The sequence below is a fragment of the Propithecus coquereli genome, unplaced genomic scaffold, assembly GCF_000956105.1.
Source record: "Propithecus coquereli isolate 6110/MARCELLA unplaced genomic scaffold, Pcoq_1.0 Scaffold197, whole genome shotgun sequence".
In the NCBI taxonomy this organism is placed as follows: Eukaryota; Metazoa; Chordata; class Mammalia; order Primates; family Indriidae; genus Propithecus; species Propithecus coquereli.
The window spans coordinates 2783274-2802750 of NW_012144633.1; the positions used below are offsets into that span (position 1 = coordinate 2783274).

The 19477-nt window shown below is 44.3% G+C and overlaps 1 protein-coding gene across 1 annotated transcript in view; it reads left to right on the forward strand.

Moving 5' to 3' along the window:
* The window catches only part of NOTCH2 (notch 2), a 169483-nt gene extending 150618 nt beyond the window's left edge, over positions 1-18865 (forward strand). The window contains exons 23-34 of the mRNA XM_012643460.1: positions 947-1183; positions 3059-3171; positions 4223-4728; positions 6072-6419; positions 7259-7401; positions 7572-7782; positions 8232-8328; positions 9657-9825; positions 10439-10740; positions 12265-12412; positions 13209-13306; positions 14214-18865. Of these exons, the coding sequence (XP_012498914.1) occupies positions 947-1183; positions 3059-3171; positions 4223-4728; positions 6072-6419; positions 7259-7401; positions 7572-7782; positions 8232-8328; positions 9657-9825; positions 10439-10740; positions 12265-12412; positions 13209-13306; positions 14214-15602 (3761 nt within the window). The 3' untranslated portion in view covers positions 15603-18865. The remainder of the gene's footprint in view (positions 1-946; positions 1184-3058; positions 3172-4222; positions 4729-6071; positions 6420-7258; positions 7402-7571; positions 7783-8231; positions 8329-9656; positions 9826-10438; positions 10741-12264; positions 12413-13208; positions 13307-14213) is intronic.
* Positions 18866-19477: the final 612 nt, after the last annotated feature.

Consider the following 19477-nt stretch of genomic DNA (forward strand, 5'->3'; position numbering starts at 1 on the left):
GTAAGCATCATAGAGTGCATTAACACAAACCTAGATAGTATATAGCTTACTGCATACCTAGGCTATATGGTGTAGCCTACTGTTCCTAGGCTACAAACCTGTACAGGATATTACTGTACTGAATACAATAGGCAATTGCAACACAATGGTACTTATGTATCTAAATATATTTAAGAAGAGATACACTAGAAAATGTAAAAGGCACAATAAAAATACAATATGAAAGATAAAAAATGGTACACCTGTAAAGGGCATTTACCATGAAGGGAGTTTTCAGGACTGGAGGTTGCTTTGGGTGAGTCAGTGGGTGAGTGGTGAATGAATGTGGAGGCCTAGGACATTACTGTACTATAGACTTTATAAACACTGTACATTTAGACTGCACTAAATTTATAAATAAAGTAATTGAGCTACAACATTACAATGCTATGATGTCATTAGGTGATAGGAATTTTTCAGCTTCATTGTAATCTTATAGGACCACTGTAGGATATGCAGTCTGTCGTTGACCAAAACATCATTATATGGTGTGTAACTGTGTTTACTAAGTTATGTTCTTTTTTGAACTGTTTTTATATTTTGAATTAAAATGAATGAATTAATGAAAAATTACTGAGTCTCTCTTGAGCTCCAGCTTCCTTGTCTTTGCAATAGGACAAATAATAGTATTAATACCTACAGCCTAGGGTACTACTTCAGTGGATTGTGTGGGAGAGTACATGTGGAGCCCTAACCTGGTCTTTCCTTGGCTCATACTGCTCACCAGAGGATGGCAGCTGCCATGGATTGAGGATGTGCTTTGCTCTGCCCAACCTAAACGGTTACACTTCAGTTTGAGGAGTGTCGTCTGATTGATTGTGAAAGTGCCAACAAGGGTGGTTTTCCCTTGCTGGGAAGCAGCGTTCAAAGGATTTTCATAATTTTGTATCTCTTCTCTTTTCCCCAGGCCTCCTTTGTGAAGAGAACATTGACGACTGTGCTGGGGGCCCCCATTGCCTTAATGGTGGTCAGTGTGTGGATAGGATTGGGGGCTACAGTTGTCACTGCCTGCCTGGCTTTGCTGGGGAGCGGTGCGAAGGGGATATCAACGAGTGCCTCTCCAGCCCCTGCAGCTCTGAGGGCAGCCTGGACTGCATACAGCTCACCAATGACTACCTGTGTGTCTGCCGCAGCACCTTCACCGGTGAGAGCCTCTGCAGCCTCCTGGCCACTCTGCTCTGGAGGAGCATTTTAGTGAGAAGTGCAGGTCCTATGACTTTTCCCAGACCCAAATGAAGCTTTTCTTGTATACAAAAAACAAGACCAGCTTAATTAAGGGCCCAGTTTTTTTCCTAGGTCTGTGTGCCATGGATGTTGTAATCAATCTCTACCTTTATTTTTTTCTGAGGGACTCTTTGTTATGCATTGATTAATCACGATATAGCAGGAATATAAAAAAATTGTATGTTGGGAATAGTGGAGCAAAATAGCATTTTTTTTATTGTGGTAAAATACACAAAACCTAAAATTTACCATCTTAACCACTTTTAAGTGTACAGTTCAGTGGCATTTAGTGCATTCACGTTGTTTTTCTGCCATCACCGTCACCCAACCACAGAACCCTTTTCATCTGAGCAAAATAACATTTTGTTTTCAGGAACCTTACGTCTAACTCTGGTTTCCTCACCCTGCGTCCTTCGACATGTAATGAGTTACTGGGTAGTTCCTGCCACTAGAATCTTTCCACCCCTGGAACCCAGAGAAACTTAGGACCTGTTAGGATACTCAAAGGGAACAGGTCCAAATTGGGGTGTGTTTAACCAAAAATCAGTTAATGAGATATGGATAGGAAAGCTCCGGTAGTCACAAATACACCCTCCCCAGCTAAGGCTTGCCCCGGCTCCTTGCTAGTCTTTCTTAAGCTTCTTTCTTTTCATCATAGGACATAAAGATGACCAAGCCCTGCCTTGGGATAGAGGGTTTAACACAGGCACTTATTAGTCACTTCCGGAGAAGAGCAGCATGGTGACTTTTGGGGACTAATATAGTTTCTTGTATCTAGATGTGGCAAGATCATGAGATAGTCAGATTTGAAATCTATCTTGCATTTTCTGGGGTTTGTAGCTGTATTTTTTTTTAATTTTTTTATTTTTATTTCAACATATTAGGGGTGTCCAAATGTTTAGGTTACATATATTGCCTTTGCCCCACCTAAGTCAGAGCTTCAAGCGTGTCCATCCCCCAGACAGTGCACACTGCACCCATTAGGTGTGAATATACCCATCCCTTCCTCCCCCCCCACCTGCCCGACACCGATGAATGTTACTGATATATGTGTACTTAAGTCTTGGTCAGTTAAGTCAGTTAATACCAATTTGATGGTGTAGTTGTATTTTTTATACTGAGGGTATGATCAAGTTCCTTGGGAGTCAGATAATAGGCTGAGGTAGTCTCTTAATAATTTGACAAACTGAACTCTGCTACATCCCGAACCCATCTCTAGCCTTTTTTCCTTCCAATTTTTAAGATATGCTACCTTTAAGAATCTTGGAATTTTATAAAGAATGGGCTGGGGGGTGGATTGTGCAATATGGAAGCTGCCTGGATGCATTAATGTCAAAAGAGAAATATTCCATTATAAACATCGTACCTATTAAGGCAATGTGGGACAGAAAGAGTATGGACAATCTGTCTACAGCAATTTATCAACTATTTACCTCAACTTACAAAAGCTAAAGTGACTTCAATAAGGTGAGGTATGATTTACCTTTTTTTTTTTTTTGGATGGGATTTGAGTCACATTTTACATCCATCCTGCTGTGTGAGTTGGTTAGGAGATGTTTACCACATATTCATATTGTGTAGGCATAACAGAGGAGAGCACTGGTCTGAGTCAGGAATGGACAGTTTTTGTTGAGATCCAGTGAGTGTTTTCTTTGTCTACTCAGATTCTTGTAGGCTCAGAACCTGAACTTCACACCTTTTGTGCCATGCGTGGCTGGTTCCCACTCAGCAGGGTTTTGTTCAGTAGCTTGCCATTACTACTTCCGCCTTTTAAAGCCCCTTTTTATCTTCTGAGGCCGTCACTGTGAAACCTTCGTGGATGTGTGTCCCCAGATGCCTTGCCTGAATGGAGGAACTTGTGCTGTGGCCAGCAACATGCCTGATGGTTTCATTTGTCGCTGTCCCCCGGTAAGTGCCCTGTTGCAGTTTTAAGTGGCCTTCTCCCTTCCATACAACCTGTGACAGAGCTGAAATTAAACCTGGTTTTATCAGGCTCTGTGATGGAGAGGTTTCTTGATTTTAAGCTCTTTCAGAAGAAAGTGCTTGGGTTTTCCCATTTAAAGCTGTTTAGATACTCTTAAGAAACAATGAGCTTCCTAACCTGTGACTGTCAACCTTCAGCAGCACCAAGGGAAAACTACAGGAAGTAGTGTAATGTCCCCTTGGACCTAGGACTGATATCTCTGGCTCGTTGGTGCCATGCTGGAGGGCAGTCTCACTGCCCAGGTTGGACTAGAGTTGGTGGAAACACTGTCTGCTTACATTGTTTAGCAAGACCATTTGGGAGCAAGTTGCCCCTTAATAGAAAGAAGCTTAATTTTAGCTGTTTGCTATAAACTTTTTTGCAACTGCCAGACGCAGAAACCTCCCTAAAACAGAGATCCCTGTGTGGGGGAGATACCAAAAGGAAACCTGTCTAGTAACCTTGGCTTAGACTGAACAGGAAGTACAAAAATGAAGTGAGATGTGGATTATCTAGAAGCCCAAAACTCTCAATATGACTTTTCCCCCAAAATACATTATATGAGTGATTTAATGATTGGAGAAGATACATACACACACAGACACACACACATACACACACATACATATACATACATACATACATATGTGTGTGTGTGTGTGTGTATATATATATAGAGAGAGAGAGAGAGAGATACAGTGTCACCTGATCGCCTGACTTTTATCCCACCATGACCTGTGGACTTAATTTCTAGAAGTGAGCTCTTCAAGTGAGAGAACTCTACATTCATCCCATGGAACCTTCAGCCCTGACCTGTAGGTTGACTTGAAGAGTTCTTTCCTTGAACTTGGTCCAGGAGGCTCAATGGAGGGATCTTAGCCAAGTGCCCCTAGTCTTTATCTCCCTAGTGGTTGAAAGAGAGGGGATTGGGAGGGAAAATGGGATATACCCTCAAGAGTCTGCCTGCCATCCTCATTTCTTCTCTGATTTCCACAGGGCTTCTCTGGGGCAAGGTGCCAGAGCAGCTGTGGACACGTGAAGTGCAGGCGAGGGGAGCAGTGTGTGCACACCGCCTCAGGACCCCGCTGCTTCTGCCCCGACCCCCGGGACTGTGAATCAGGCTGTGCCAGTGGCCCCTGCCAGCACGGGGGCAGCTGCTACCCTCAGCGCCAGCCTCCTTATTACTCTTGCCAGTGCCCGCCGCCATTCTGGGGCAGCCGCTGTGAACTCTACATGGCCCCCACCAGCACCCCTCCGGCCACCTGTCTGAGTCAGTATTGTGCCGACAAAGCCCGGGATGGCGTCTGTGATGAGGCCTGCAACAGCCACGCCTGCCAGTGGGATGGGGGTGACTGTTCCCTCACTATGGAGGACCCCTGGGCCAACTGCTCCTCCCCCCTTCCCTGCTGGGATTATATCAACAACCAATGTGATGAGCTGTGTAACACAGCCGAGTGCCTGTTTGACAACTTTGAATGCCAGGGGAACAGCAAGACATGCAAGTAAGGGATCCAGGTCCTCCAGAAGCTGAGGGGAACTGTCACTAACACACCTTGGTTTCTGGTTCTTGCTTCTAACCACTCCAATGCTTCAGCCCAAGCTGCCTCTGCTTTTCAGATGGTGCCAGCCTTGTCCCATCACACGCTACCCTGTGTTCTCCCTTGCTGACAGAGGGCTGGAAATGCTCATTGCATAATCACCCCCTCTATCTGCCTATCTCTGCCTTCTCACCTGCTGCTCTCGTGACCCAAGGGAAATAACTTTTGGAAGTGGTGTTACCCACTCTCAGGCAGCCTCTCACATAACCTGCCTGCAGGATGGATGGACAGGTCTGTATCTCTCTCTCTTTACCCCATTCCGTTCCCTAAGACTGGTTTTCCCCAGCTAGATTTATCAAGAAACATGAGCTAGATTAGGCCTCTCAACCATTCTGGTCTTTATTATTGCAATTATAGGATGCTTTATGGTTTACATGGTAACTTTCTTGTTAATCATTCCATCTGATGTAGCCCACTTACTTCTTAACAACCTTCTGAGGCATAGGTATTGTTAGTGACCTTTCATAGGTGAGGGAACTAAGGCCCAGGAGGTTAAAGAACTTGCCAAAAGCACATATAGTATTCCTGACTCCTAATCTTTTTTCTGAGCTGTCAAGGCAAATTGTTCCAAATGGTGTAAATATATCAAGGGGTGGGAGGTGGAGGCAGGAGGAGAGGAGGGTATAGATGAAATGGTTTGTGCATTATTTAGTTTGGGGGTTCTAATTCCTTTTTCCAATAGTTGAAAGAGGCTGTGCAAGTTACAGCTGGTATCCTATATGGACATACCTCTCCTCCTTACCTTCTGTAGTTGGGATTCAGTCCTGAAAGGGAAAGAGGCCAAATTGATATAGTTCTCTGTATAGCAACTCTTGTTGGTTCAGGGCTATTTATCCAGTTTCTGGAGGAGCCTTTCACTTCCTACAGGCCATTGTTACCCTATCAGGGGCAGCGGATACAAAGTAGGGAAGCGTGAACCAGGTTGACTTTTGTTTCAGATACGCAGCTTTGTTTAAAAAACTGAAGATTGTGACCTGCCTTGGAGTCCCTAAGCCCCAGCACAGTGAGCACAGTGTTCCTCATTCAGGGAGCGGTCAACAGTGATGAGAGGCATAGACTATGTAGACTCTATGACGTCAGGGATAGGAAATTCAAAGAAAGCTTCACAGGGCATTTGGGTCCTGATATGGGCCGCAGAAGTTGGGTAGGACCATCCACGGTAGTTCCAAATGAAAAACCAAACAGAGCTCCAGTCTAGTCTGAGCCCCTTTCCCTGTTCTCTCCCTCCTTTGCTTCCCCCTACCTAGGTATGACAAATACTGTGCGGACCACTTCAAAGACAACCACTGTGACCAGGGATGCAATAGTGAGGAGTGTGGCTGGGATGGGCTGGACTGTGCTGCTGACCGGCCTGAGAACCTGGCGGAGGGTACCCTGGTTATTGTGGTGCTGATGCCACCTGAACAACTGCTCCAGGATGCTCGCAGCTTCTTGCGGGCACTGGGCACCCTGCTCCACACCAACCTGCGCATCAAACGGGATTCCCAGGGAGAACTCATGGTGTATCCATATTATGGTGAGAAGTCAGCTGCCATGAAGAAGCAGAGGATGACACGCAGGTCCCTTCCTGGTGAACAAGAACAGGAGGTGGCTGGGTAAGGTTTTTGGTTTCTGAACTTCTTAAAGGTTAATTTTATAAAGCTTAGCATTTTGATACACAGTGGAAGCCGTAACTCAACCTACAAAAATGCAAACCTCAGGCAAATGGAATGGCCCACCACTTAAGACAAGCCCATTATCCCAGTACTTCTGTTTCAGGGTGAAGACTTGCCTTGATCTTGGGGCCCTGAAAGGTGAGCTGGAGTGTGCTGCCCACTGCTCCAGCCCCCTCTTTTGACAGAGTTGCTTTAGATTCCTTTATTCGTGACTCCCCTTTCATATTAATCCTTGCCTTATTGTCAGGCCTTTAATTATAAGTCTCTTTGACAAGGGATAATAATCTTCAGTTGCTCTACGATTCACACTCCAGTATTTGTTGGTATATCCCCAAACTTTCAGCCCTCCAGCTAGGTGAGATACAGATGCAGAGACAAAGGAGTATAAGGGCCAAAAATGTGCAGGGGTGTATTTTTAGATAGCACTGAGTACCACTGAGTAGACAGGAAAGGGTGGAAGAAGACCCCCAAAACCTTCAGAAGGAAAGATACCAACCTTACCACTCTTTTTGCTTTGTCAAGTGTTGCCTCCATGAGAAGGCTTAGATCAGCCAGATGAAGGAAGGGGAAATATCTACGACATGAGAATTAGTGTTTAGCACCTGAAGGGACAGCATCCTGATGTCTGTGACCTTTCTGAAGGCAGTGTCCCAACGTGGGGAAGCGTGATGCTGAAGGTGGGGAGGGAAGGCCACGTCACCCTTTGGGACTCACCTGCTGGACCTGCACCCTTCTGTTTCCCCCATTTCCCTTCCTCCTCTTCCCTTGGCATCCCACAGCTCTAAGGTCTTTCTGGAAATTGACAACCGCCAGTGTGTTCAAGACTCAGACCAGTGCTTCAAGAACACGGATGCTGCTGCAGCTCTGCTGGCTTCTCACGCCATCCAGGGGACCCTGTCGTACCCTCTTGTGTCTGTCGTCAGTGAGTGACACTGGTGTGGAGGGGAAGGGTCGGGAAAGTCAGCATTGGGTTATGCTTTTCAACATGCAGCTCTCTCTTTCTCAGGGCTGGTGAGGTCAGAGTTGCCCTCTAAATGATACTAAGAGGTTGATATTTTATTCAGCACTTTCCCCGTCTCTCCTGACTTTCAGGTGAATCCTTGACTCCAAAACGCACTCAGCTCCTCTATCTACTTGCTGTTGCTGTTGTCATCATCCTGTTTATTATTCTGCTGGGGGTAATCATGGCAAAACGAAAGCGTAAGCATGGCTCTCTCTGGCTGCCTGAAGGTTTCACGCTTCGCCGAGATGCGAGCAACCACAAGCGTCGTGAGCCAGTGGGACAGGATGCTGTGGGACTGAAGTAAGAGGCACTGCCAACAAGCCACTGTGCACAGGAATAAGTAGGGATGCATAGAACAGTATATTTCATTGAGTCATTTCAAATTCTAAGCTCTGGACATTGGATCATGCTGACGGTGATTCTTAATGCCTTGTGAGTGACTACGAGACCTCAGTCACAGTCTGAGTCTGGGTTCATCTGTTCCGTACATATTATTACAGTGGTGCTCAGCTTCTGTGTTGAGGCACACTTTAGTTGTAAGCTCTTGCTCAGTGGGAAGGGAAAGGATGAAAGCTCAGGAAATGTCACATAAAATACAGCTTATCCTCTCTGGGCCAAGGCCCTTAAAAGTTGGTATAGCCATGGGAGGGGGTCATGGTAGAAAAAGTGTTGAGAAAATCATTATATTTGTATTAGTTTATGACATCAGCTCTGCTCTTGTTTTTCCCCTTTATAATCAATCACATCAGAAATCTCTCAGTGCAAGTTTCAGAGGCTAACCTGATTGGTTCTGGAACGAGCGAACATTGGGTTGATGATGAAGGGCCCCAACCAAAGAAAGTCAAGGTAAGCTGGCCGTGGTAGAACCACCGTTGTTAGCCATTATCTGGTTGCATTTCAAATTTCTGTCCTTTAGTTCTAGAGTATCCTGAATGGGAGGAAAAGGTCATTATATGTTGCCCCGACTAGCCATCCCAGATTCTCATGAACAGCAGGAATCTTCAGGTCATTGATGACCTTGAGTTTCCGATATACGTTTTTCAAGAAGGAATCTTTAAAAATATTAAAACAAACATGGCTTCTTCCACTAGTGTCATATGACAGTAGTCAAGCCAACTGGTGTGTGCAAATGGGAATTCCTTCATGGCTAGATCGCTCCCTTATCTTCTAATGGGCACTTCTCCTTAAACAGTGAGAGAGAGCCAGTGACCACTGACACTGGAGGCTCCACATCCTGAGCCCTCAAAACTGAGGCCATATAGAAGCAACTGGTAGATTGGGCTGAGGCCGAGGTGAAGAAGGAGACCGTCTGTCCGTAGCTAACCATGGCTGGGAGCCGGTAGAGCAAGATGGTTAAGAACATTGCTTTAGTTACAGTTAGAACTAGATTCAGGTCCAAAACTCTGCTGCTTAGTAGCTGAGAAGTTATTTAACCACTTTGTATTTGATTATCCTTACTTGTAAAATGGGATAATAATAACTCTTTGCTCTGTGAGTTATGAGGATGAAATATAGCAATTGGTGTAATGTACCTTACTTATTTCCTATCACATACTGAGTATTCAGTAAAGGCTAGTTGCTTTTAGATTATCGTAATTATTATCATTCAATAATCTTTTCTGAGTGCTTGCTCCGTGCTGGGTACTGTGTCAAGTACAGGGAGGCAGCCTTGAAGAGGCATATTCCCTCTTCTTGAGAAACTTGCAGTCTGGTGGTAGAAACTGCCATGTAGTGTGACATGGTCAGTTAAGTAAAGGTAAGCAGAGTGTGCTTTCTAGGACCAACAAAAAGTAGTAAAATCTAATTTCTGTTTGGAGGGTAGGTAGAAGTTAGTCTACTGAGAATTGGAGGAGACCATTGCCGGCAGAGGGAACAACATGGGCAAAGGCTCAGAAGCAAGAATATGGTGCTTTGGGGATCTAGAAGTAGCATTTTAACGCTAAAGCCTAGAGTTTGGGATGGAGAGGTGGGGAGAATTGTCCAGATGATGCAGGAGCGGCAAGCAGGAACCACATCAGCAAAGCAGTGGGAAGCCGAAGTGGATAGTCAGAATAGGAAGAGAGAGAAAATTGGATGGGAGATGAGGAAAGGAGGTAGGAGACTGTAACCAACTCCTCATCAGCAGTTTCTGGAGGAGGTCAGATTGAGAAGGGAGCATTGTTTTCCCCTTTCAGGCTGAAGACGAGGCCTTGCTCTCAGAAGAAGATGACCCCATTGATCGACGCCCATGGACACAGCAGCACCTGGAAGCTGCAGACATCCGGAGGACACCGTCATTGGCCCTAACTCCTCCTCAGGCAGAGCAGGAGGTGGATGTGCTGGATGTGAACGTCCGGGGCCCAGGTCAGCGCCAGACACTGTCCCCTCTTCATTAGGCTGTGCTTGCCCTTGTTTCTGCATTGCTGTCCTGTGTTTGCCCCACCTGACCATATGTCTCTTCCCATTTTCACAGACTCTAAATCAACTTGAGGAAATGAATGCTTAAAGAATACGGACATGCATAAATTATGAACTTAGAGGAAAGGGGAGGATTTCACATTGCTTCATATGCAGTGTGTTGAGACTAAACAGGCTGATTAAATGGGTTAGATTTTAGTAGATAGAAAAGTAATACCCCAAAGCAGAGGATAGAAAATTGATACCTTATACATATAGTTCTATTAATATTAGATATTTTTAAATGTCCAATTTAAAAGAACATAGCACTTGAACAGAAAAGCTTAACTTAGAGAAGAGCCCCCAGCTTCAAAAAATTCATACTTTCTCATTACTCTTTACAGAAATGACATTATCAGAGGAATAGCGAGTGGCAGATATAAAATTAATTGCCAGTTACCACAAGAAGTACAGGAATTTTTTGCCCCTGAGAATAATTTTACTCAAATGGAACCATTCCAACAATAGGGTTAACTCCTTTTCCTCCTTGAATACCTTTTGGAATTTTCCTTTCCTACAGATGGGTGCACGCCGTTGATGTTGGCTTCTCTCCGAGGAGGCAGCTCAGATATGAGTGATGAAGATGAAGATGCAGAGGACTCCTCTGCCAACATCATCACAGACTTGGTCTACCAGGGTGCCAGCCTCCAGGCCCAGACAGATCGGACTGGTGAGATGGCTCTGCACCTTGCAGCCCGCTACTCAAGGGCCGATGCTGCCAAGCGTCTCCTGGATGCAGGCGCGGATGCCAATGCTCAGGACAACATGGGCCGCTGCCCTCTACATGCTGCAGTGGCAGCTGATGCCCAAGGTGTCTTCCAGGTAAAGAACATGAGAAGAGTTGGTTTGAATAATAAGAATTCCCTATGGCTTTATGATGTTTTATCTTTTTAAGGCACTAATATCTCATCGAAGTATTAAATTATTTGAGAGATTAGGGCAGGTGTTAAGAGTCATGCTTCCTAGAAGGGAAAGCAGGAAAAGGGAGGCAGGCAAACTGACCTAGGTATATACAGTCATTGTGTTAGAGACAACAGCAGATAACACCAGTTTTCTGGTAATTGTCAGTGATATTTTGGTTTGCCAAGATGCTTCCCAAATGCATGTATCAGATGAGAATGATACCTGTTCTAAAACCTTTCACTAGTATCATACAGTTACTCTCTGTAGATTCGCCTGACTATGTGGGCTTCTAGCTGCTCATTGGCAATTTTCTTTTTTTTTTTTACATCTTTTATTTTTAATTAATAATTAAAAATAATTAAAAAGTATGGTACATAATAGTTTTATATCTTTATAGGGTGCATGTGATGTTCTGATGCAGGCATACAGTGTGAATTAATCAAATCAAGATAATTAGGGCATCTACCACCTTAAGCATTTATCATTTCTTTGTGTTAGGAACATTTCAATTCCACTCTTCTAGTTATTTTAAAGTATACCCTAACTTATTGTTGATTATAGTCACTTTGTTGTGCTATCAAATATTGTTCATTCTATCTAACTAACTATATTTTTACACCCATTAACCATCCCTACTTTATCCCCCATCCCTGCTACCCTTCCCAGACTCCGGTAACCATCATTCTACTCTCTGACTCCATGAGACCAGTTGTTTTTAATATTTAGCTCCAACATACGAGTGAGAACATGTGAGATTTGTCTTTCTGTGCTTGGCTTATTTCACTTAATGTAATGTTCTCCGGTTGCATTCATGTTGTTGCAAATGGCAGGATTTCATTCTTTTTGTGACTGCATAATATTCCACTGTGTACATGTACAATTTCTTCCATTCATCCATTGATGAACACTTAGGTTGATTCAAATCTTGGCTATTGTGAATAGTTCTGTAAACATAGGAGTGCAGATTATCTTTTCGATATACTGAATTCTCCTCCTTTGGATATATACCCAGCAGTGGGATCACATGGATATATACCAGCTGTGTTACATGGTAGTTTTCTTGACATGAGGTCATAGCATACTCCCTGATGCCCTTTTATTTTATCGTTATGAGGAAATTGGAAGCATTCTGAACGACCTTAGACTGTACACTGTGACTGAAGTTGTGATCCCACATCCCTCTTCTTTTCTTAGAAAATAAAAGACTCATCACTTTACGTGGGCCATTTTGCCTTGAGCACCCATTTGTTGGTTTATTTATTCATTCAACAAATAGTTGTTGATTGGCCATGATAGAATCTTGGGCACAAAGATAACAAGACTTTCCCTGCCCTCCAGGAACTTACAGTGTAGCCTTTGCTCTGTTGCCCTTGTTTCCTCTCTGAGTTTCATTATTTTCCTTCATCCAAGTGACTCTTTTTTCTGTACTTTCTCCTTATCTAGATTCTGATCCGCAACCGAGTAACCGATCTAGATGCCAGGATGAACGATGGCACTACACCCCTTATCCTGGCTGCCCGCCTGGCCGTGGAAGGAATGGTGGCAGAACTGATCAACTGCCAGGCAGACGTGAACGCAGTGGATGACCATGGTAGGGACGAGAAGCAGGGGTTTGGCCTCTTACCTGCAGAGCATACCTCTGAGGAGGAAAATGATCCTTAAAGAACTGTCTCAGATCTGGATCCATTGGCGATTCACTCATTCTTTCATTTATGCATTCATTCGTTCATGTTGAGCCCAGAGAACTGACTTGTGGGAGGTCCCTAATTAAGATGAGAACAGAAGCCAGGCAGGCGTGGGGGTGCACACCTATATTCCCAGCTACTTGGGAGGCTGAGACGGGAGGATCTCTTGAGCCTACCAGTTCCAGTCCAGCCTGGGAAAGCAACATGGCAGGACTCTGCCTTTTAAGAAAAACAAAAAATTAGTAAAAAGATGAGAAGGTATTTTTTTAGTGAGAGTTTTTGGATCTTAAAGCAGGTCCATGAAAGGTTTGCTGTGTAGTTTCCTAGGCATACCACTCTTGATAAGAGGATTTATAAGAGCTGACTTCACTGAGAGAGTTGTGGGATATCCTAAATATACATTCTGGCATGTAATAAATAAATAAATAGATTATTGCCTTCATCTGCCATGTGGAGGACATGGATACCTCATACAAGTGATCCTTCCACCTACAGGTCTTCTGAAGGCTGTGCAGCCTGTACTGAAGTATTTCTAAAACAGAGGAATGGAAGATACTACTTTTTCCTATAGGCCCCCACAGAGAATTGGCTTTCTGCTGATCTCTGGAGAGTTCAAGGTTTCCTTGTACTAATCATACACATCACGGTGCTTTATATTAAGAGTAGGATATGTCTGCTTATAAAAATGTTTTTGCCCTGCAGGAAAATCTGCTCTTCACTGGGCAGCTGCTGTCAATAATGTGGAGGCAACTCTTTTGCTGTTGAAAAATGGGGCCAACCGAGACATGCAGGACAACAAGGTACAGTGTGTGGGCCCTGAGCTTGAGAAGGCTCGTAGCAGTGCCCCAGTTACGAGGCCCCTGCCTTTCTCTTATAGCTTCTCTTGTGGTACATACAGCAAAGATGGAAGCAGGTTGGGCAGGAACTGGGAGAGCTTGATGGAGGATGTTGGGCTTATCCAGGGGAGTGTCAGGATTGAGCCTCTGCCCACTCAGTGCTTGGCTTGCACCAGTCTGGCCTGGAGATAAGGCCTGCAACCTTGCCTGCCTTTTCTGTGTCCGACGTTGCCTTTTCTCCAGTTCTCTCTTCTGTTCACGCTTGCTCCCTTTTCTCTTGTTTGTTTTCTTCATTTTTTTTCCTGCTGTTCTTTTTTTTTCTGTCCTCAGATACCATGAAGTTTTCCTCTTTGGCTTTCTTTCTCTGAGTTTTTTGTAATGTTCCCACTCTCATTCATCTTCTCTCATTTACTTCCTCTTTCCCCTTATTTTAGTTCTTTCTTGCACAAGTTTTATGTCGTCTTTCCTTGACTCTTTCTCTTATTTTTCTCAGTTCTGTGCATGCTTTAATTTCTTCTCTTTATACCTTTCTTACTTCTAATTCCTTTTCCCATTAAAAACTTATTTTGATAAGCTTAGTACTCTTTTAAATGAGTCTCTGGCTCAGCATATGCATTATTTTATGAATTCCCAGCTGAAGAGATGTCCCTAAGGGGCAAAATTGGTTTTGAGGGAGAGCTCTTTTGATGTATAAATCACAGGTATACACTCAGTACATAGGGAGATACACAGCCTAATCTGTGCTATTGATATTTCATGGCAGAGACAATTAAAAAATGTTTAAGGGGGTGATAATAAGGAAGGTTGAGAAACCCTGCTATATTCTCAAGAGTATTATTAAAATGTATTCTGTGGCGGCCGTTTTCTGTAGGAAGAGACACCCCTGTTTCTTGCTGCCCGGGAGGGGAGCTATGAAGCAGCCAAGATCCTGTTAGACCATTTTGCCAATCGAGACATCACAGACCACATGGATCGTCTTCCCCGGGACGTGGCCCGGGATCGCATGCACCACGACATTGTGCGTCTCCTGGATGAGTACAATGTGACACCGAGTCCCCCAGGCACGGTGCTGACTTCCGCTCTCTCCCCTGTCATCTGTGGGTCCAACAGGTCTTTCCTCAGTCTGAAGCACACCCCAATGGGCAAGAAGCCTAGACGGCCTAACACCAAGAGTACCATGCCCACTAGCCTCCCTAACCTTGTTAAGGAGGCCAAGGATGCCAAGGGTAGTAGGAGAAAGAAGTCTCTGAGTGAGAAGGTCCAGCTCTCTGAGAGCTCAGTGACGTTATCCCCTGTTGATTCCCTAGAGTCTCCTCACACATACGTTTCTGACACCACATCCTCTCCAATGATCACATCCCCTGGAATCTTGCAGGCCTCACCCAACCCTATGCTGGCCACTGCTGCGCCCACTGCCCCAGTCCATGCACAGCATGCACTGTCTTTCTCTAACCTTCATGAAATGCAGCCTCTGGCTCATGGGGCCAGCACAGTGCTTCCTTCAGTGAGCCAGTTGCTGTCCCACCACCACATTGTTCCCCCAGGCAGTGGAAGTGCCGGGAGCTTGGGTAGGCTCCATCCAGTCACAGTCCCAGCGGATTGGATGAACCGCGTGGAGGTGAACGAGACCCAGTACAATGAGATGTTTGGTATGGTCCTGGCTCCAGCTGAGGCCACCCACCCTGGCATGGCTCCCCAGAGCAGGCCGCCTGAAGGGAAGCACATGGCTGCCCCCCGGGAGCCCTTGCCTCCCATTGTGACTTTCCAGCTCATCCCCAAAGGCAGTATTGCCCAACCAGCTGGGGCCCCCCAGCCTCAGGCCAACTGTCCTCCAGCTGTTGCGGGCCCCCTGCCCACCATGTACCAGATCCCAGAAATGGCCCGTTTGCCCAGTGTGGCGTTCCCCACTGCCATGATGCCCCAGCAGGATGAGCAAGTAGCTCAGACCATTCTCCCAGCCTATCATCCTTTCCCAGCCTCAGTGGGCAAGTATCCCACACCCCCTTCACAGCACAGTTATGCTTCCTCAAATACTGCCGAGCGAACACCCAGTCACAGTGGCCACCTCCAGGGTGAGCATCCCTACCTGACACCATCTCCAGAGTCCCCTGACCAGTGGTCAAGTTCATCACCCCACTCTGCTTCTGACTGGTCAGATGTGACCACCAGCCCTACTCCTGGGGTTGCTGGAGGAGGTCAGCGAGGACCTGGGACACACATGTCTGAGCCTCCACACAGCAACATGCAGGTTTATGCGTGAAAGAGTCTGCCTCCAGTGTAGGGACAAAACTGCCTATTGTAAATGCTGCTGAGGAACAAATGAAGGTCATCCGGGAGAGAAATGAAGAAATCTCTGGAACCAGCTTCTGGAGGCAGGCAAGAGAAGATGTTCATATTTTTCAGATAATGCAAAAGAAGCAATTTATTAGTTTCACTGGGTATCTGCAAGGTTTTTTGGGGGGGGGGACATGGCTCCTTCGAATCTCTTACTCATCAAGCCAAGTTCATGAAAATGCAGAATGAATACAAGCCTTGGGCCATGTTTAATATTTGGAGAATAAGATGGATGCCTGTTGTAGCCCAGATATTCTTGCAGCTTGGACTACATCTTAAGCCCTCGGGGTTTCTGCCATATCCATGAGAAGATGCTACACTAGAGTCCTATTGGGAATTGTGCCCGGGAATTCTACGTGCGTTGACCTACCTTCTCATCCTTGGAAATTCCTTCAACTTCATTTGGTGCTTTCACTTTTGCACCTCTCCGTGATTGTAGGCCTACCAGCATATTATAGGGCAAGACCGCTGTGCTTTCAATCATTCCTGCCCTGGAAAGCAACTTAAGCAACTTCAGCCCCCTTTTTCCCCTCCTGTTTTCCCAGCATCCCTCAGTGTCTCACAGTTTACTTTGATTGTGGTTCTCAGCATAAACCTTTCAAGTATGTTTTTTTAGAAAATATTGTATTGTGTTCTTCTACATATATCATTCCTGGAGAGAGAAGAGGAGCAGAATATTTTTCTTCAAACCAATTTTTAGGGTAGAAGATCCCTTCAAGAGGCTGTACCTTAATTTCTCTTGTCTCAGTGCAGGTCTTCATATAAACTTTGCCGGGAAGGATATGAGTCAGTTGTTTTTCTCTTTGTGGGCCTAGTCAGTGTGAGATTTTGTCCTTGGTAGCCTAGTTACTATGACACCCCGCCTTTTTTAAACCAGAAAAAGGGTTGGAATGTTGGAATAACCAAGAGATAAGCTAACGTGCAAGGAACAGTTACCCACGCACAGGTCCCTCCACTTACTGCCAAGCATGCCACTGACTGCCAGTTGAAACACGTTTTTCCCAGATCTTAGAACCCTAGGCCTGTTTCACTTACTCATCCAGCAGATCAAACTAGTCTTAGCTATTGAGCCTTTCCTTCCATCTCCACAGAAGAAAATGTCTCAAATGATAACCCTTGCCGTTTAGGACTGAGCTTTCCTCAGCCCAAGAGACCCAGTGACAGTCATCTTCCTTTCATTGGTGATCACAGTCTGTACTTCCTGATTCTCTCTCGGATTGAAGGCTTGTTCACCAGTCTTCCCTCCACACTGTGGTCTGAGTTACTGGTGCACCAGTAGGTCCCCACTGAAGACATGGATTGTCTGTGTTCAAGTGCAGGAAATGGAAAGCTGGACTAGTTTTCTGGGGTCCAAGACAGCCCTGTAAGAAGGTTGGGAAAGGAAGAATATGAGGCAGCCTTTGCTATTTTTTGCGACCGTTTCTTTTCCTCTGAAGCAGTCATGAAATTCCCTTTGACAACTAACTTAGAAACTTACCAGGGATGCTGTCCTTTCCTTAGAGTCACCTTCTCAATGATTAATGGACAACTACAGACTTGCTCATCATTGTCATCCTTATGTTCAGACTATGATTGCACCTCCCCCGAATCTGTTGTCTGTGTTTGTGGTCTTGGCAGCCCTTGATTCTCTTTCAAGGGCAGAAGCATTTTAGTTAACTGTAGAAATAGGAGAAAGTTTTGTTCCTGTTCTCCCTGGGTTAGTTAATAATTGGTCCTATGGCTACATTGTCATCTCTATCCAGTGCTATGATGCTCATGACACCTGGGCAACTAGTTCTGCTGGGGCATTTTGTAGATATTAATAGGTGAAGTGCCTACTCTGTTTTGGTTTCAATGAGTTCTCATTCCTGCTATGGCTGGAGGTGTACAACAGTGCTCCCCATGTATCTGACCAATCTTTCTGAGGCCCCCTATGGAAACCCTGGGTTTCTGTTGGGATGTCAAACAAATGGTTTTTGCTGTCCCATCCAAGCTAATTAAACCAGCAAAAATAACTAGTTCTGCCCTAATATAAGCAGATAAAGTTTGTTCATTTTGTTTTATTCTCTCACGTGGCAGTATTCTACCAGCCTTTTTCATAGTGTGCAAACATTTTATCATTGTAAATGGTGGCTTTCTACCTTTGGACCCATTTATTATTCCCAGCTGGGGAGAACCTATCTGCACAGACCTCTCTGGACCACAATACATCTGCCCCCTCTGCCCTCCTGCTCCAGCCCCATTTCCTGAAAATATCAGCCTCTGACCAGCTGTTTGGATCTTTTATACCCTCCTTCCTCCCCAAGCACAATATAGGGTTAACTTACTTGTTTCTTTTTCTTGGGATACTTTAATTTGGATCCTTTGGGTTTGGGGGAGGGCAGTGTGAAAGCTGTCATGACAGACAACAGGCTTCAGTGATGAGCAGGACAACACTGCCTTTCAAACATTTTACCAATCTTAAATTTTAAGAATTCTTTGAATTGTGTAGTAACTAATAAAAGGGAAGGTAAGATGGATAATCACTTTCTCATTTGGGTTCTGAATTAGAGACTCAGTTTTTATGGGACACATTTTTATGCCATATATAGATCCTCCCCTATTTTTGGTTAATTATTATTTTTATAAATTCTTCCTTTCTTTGACTCCTCTTGCCTGTCTTTGGGGATAGGTTTCTTTGTTTGTTTGTTTCTTACGTTTTAAGTATCATTTTCTGATTTATGTGATGGTGGAGGAGGGAGAGGTTTGAGGGAAAGAAAGACTGAGAGTTAAAGAATTTAGTGTAAGCAGTCAGCTATGATGCTCAAGTCCATTATATCATCTTATTATTAAATTTTCCAGTTTCTTGCATAGAAAAGAACCAAAGGTATAATATTTTGTTGGCAGGTGGTTTGGGGATTTGGGTCTTAACCAATATATTGAATGTATGATGACTATTTGGGAGGACACGTTTATATGCCCTGAGGCCCCCCACTAATAATTGGTACTATGATGACTTCCTTGTGTACATTTCCCTTAAAAGTGGTATTATATCTGTTTGTATGAGAAACCTAATAACCACAAAATGACCGCATATTCCTGACTATACATAGTAAGGAAAATGTACAACTTTGTTTTTACTTTTCAAAGTTTCATTCTAAAAGTAGTTAAGATGAAATTTATATGAAAGCATTTTTATCACAAAATAAAAAATGTTACATGTCAAGCTCAGTGTTGTTGCACTTTTTATTTTCCAATCCTGCATCCCTGGCCTTGCAATGACTACCTCATGATGTCCTAATTTGCTGAGAGAGAAATAATTTTCTTTTCATTCTGAATTCCACAGGGCCTAGCATTACGCTTCTTTCTTCTTCCTTTAGTCAGATCGTAAATAATGCTTTTGAGGGAAAAAGCATCTATCTAATAGGAAGCATCGTAAGGCTGGGCACTCTTCTGTGCACTTGCCATAGCTGGTGACAAACGGATGGATGCTTAAGACAAAGTGCCTTCCAGTGGGAATGAAGAGTATTTGCTACAGCAAGAATTGAGAATCGGCAATAGGCAATGTTAATGATGCTGTTACCTAAACCATTGGTTTGTAAGATTCCTCAAATATTGTATAGAACTTAATATATGGGATTATAACATCATATTTTTCATATAAATTTGTGAATGTGTAACCAAGTTCACATTCACACATGTACTCATTAAAGTCCATCAGTGAGACATTCGAACATGAATATTTGGTGCTGGTAGTATGTTTGGCCTTAGCAGTCTTATGTCAACTTTAGCATCTTATTTCCGTATTCCGTTATTTTGCAGAAACTTCTGAATCACACAGGC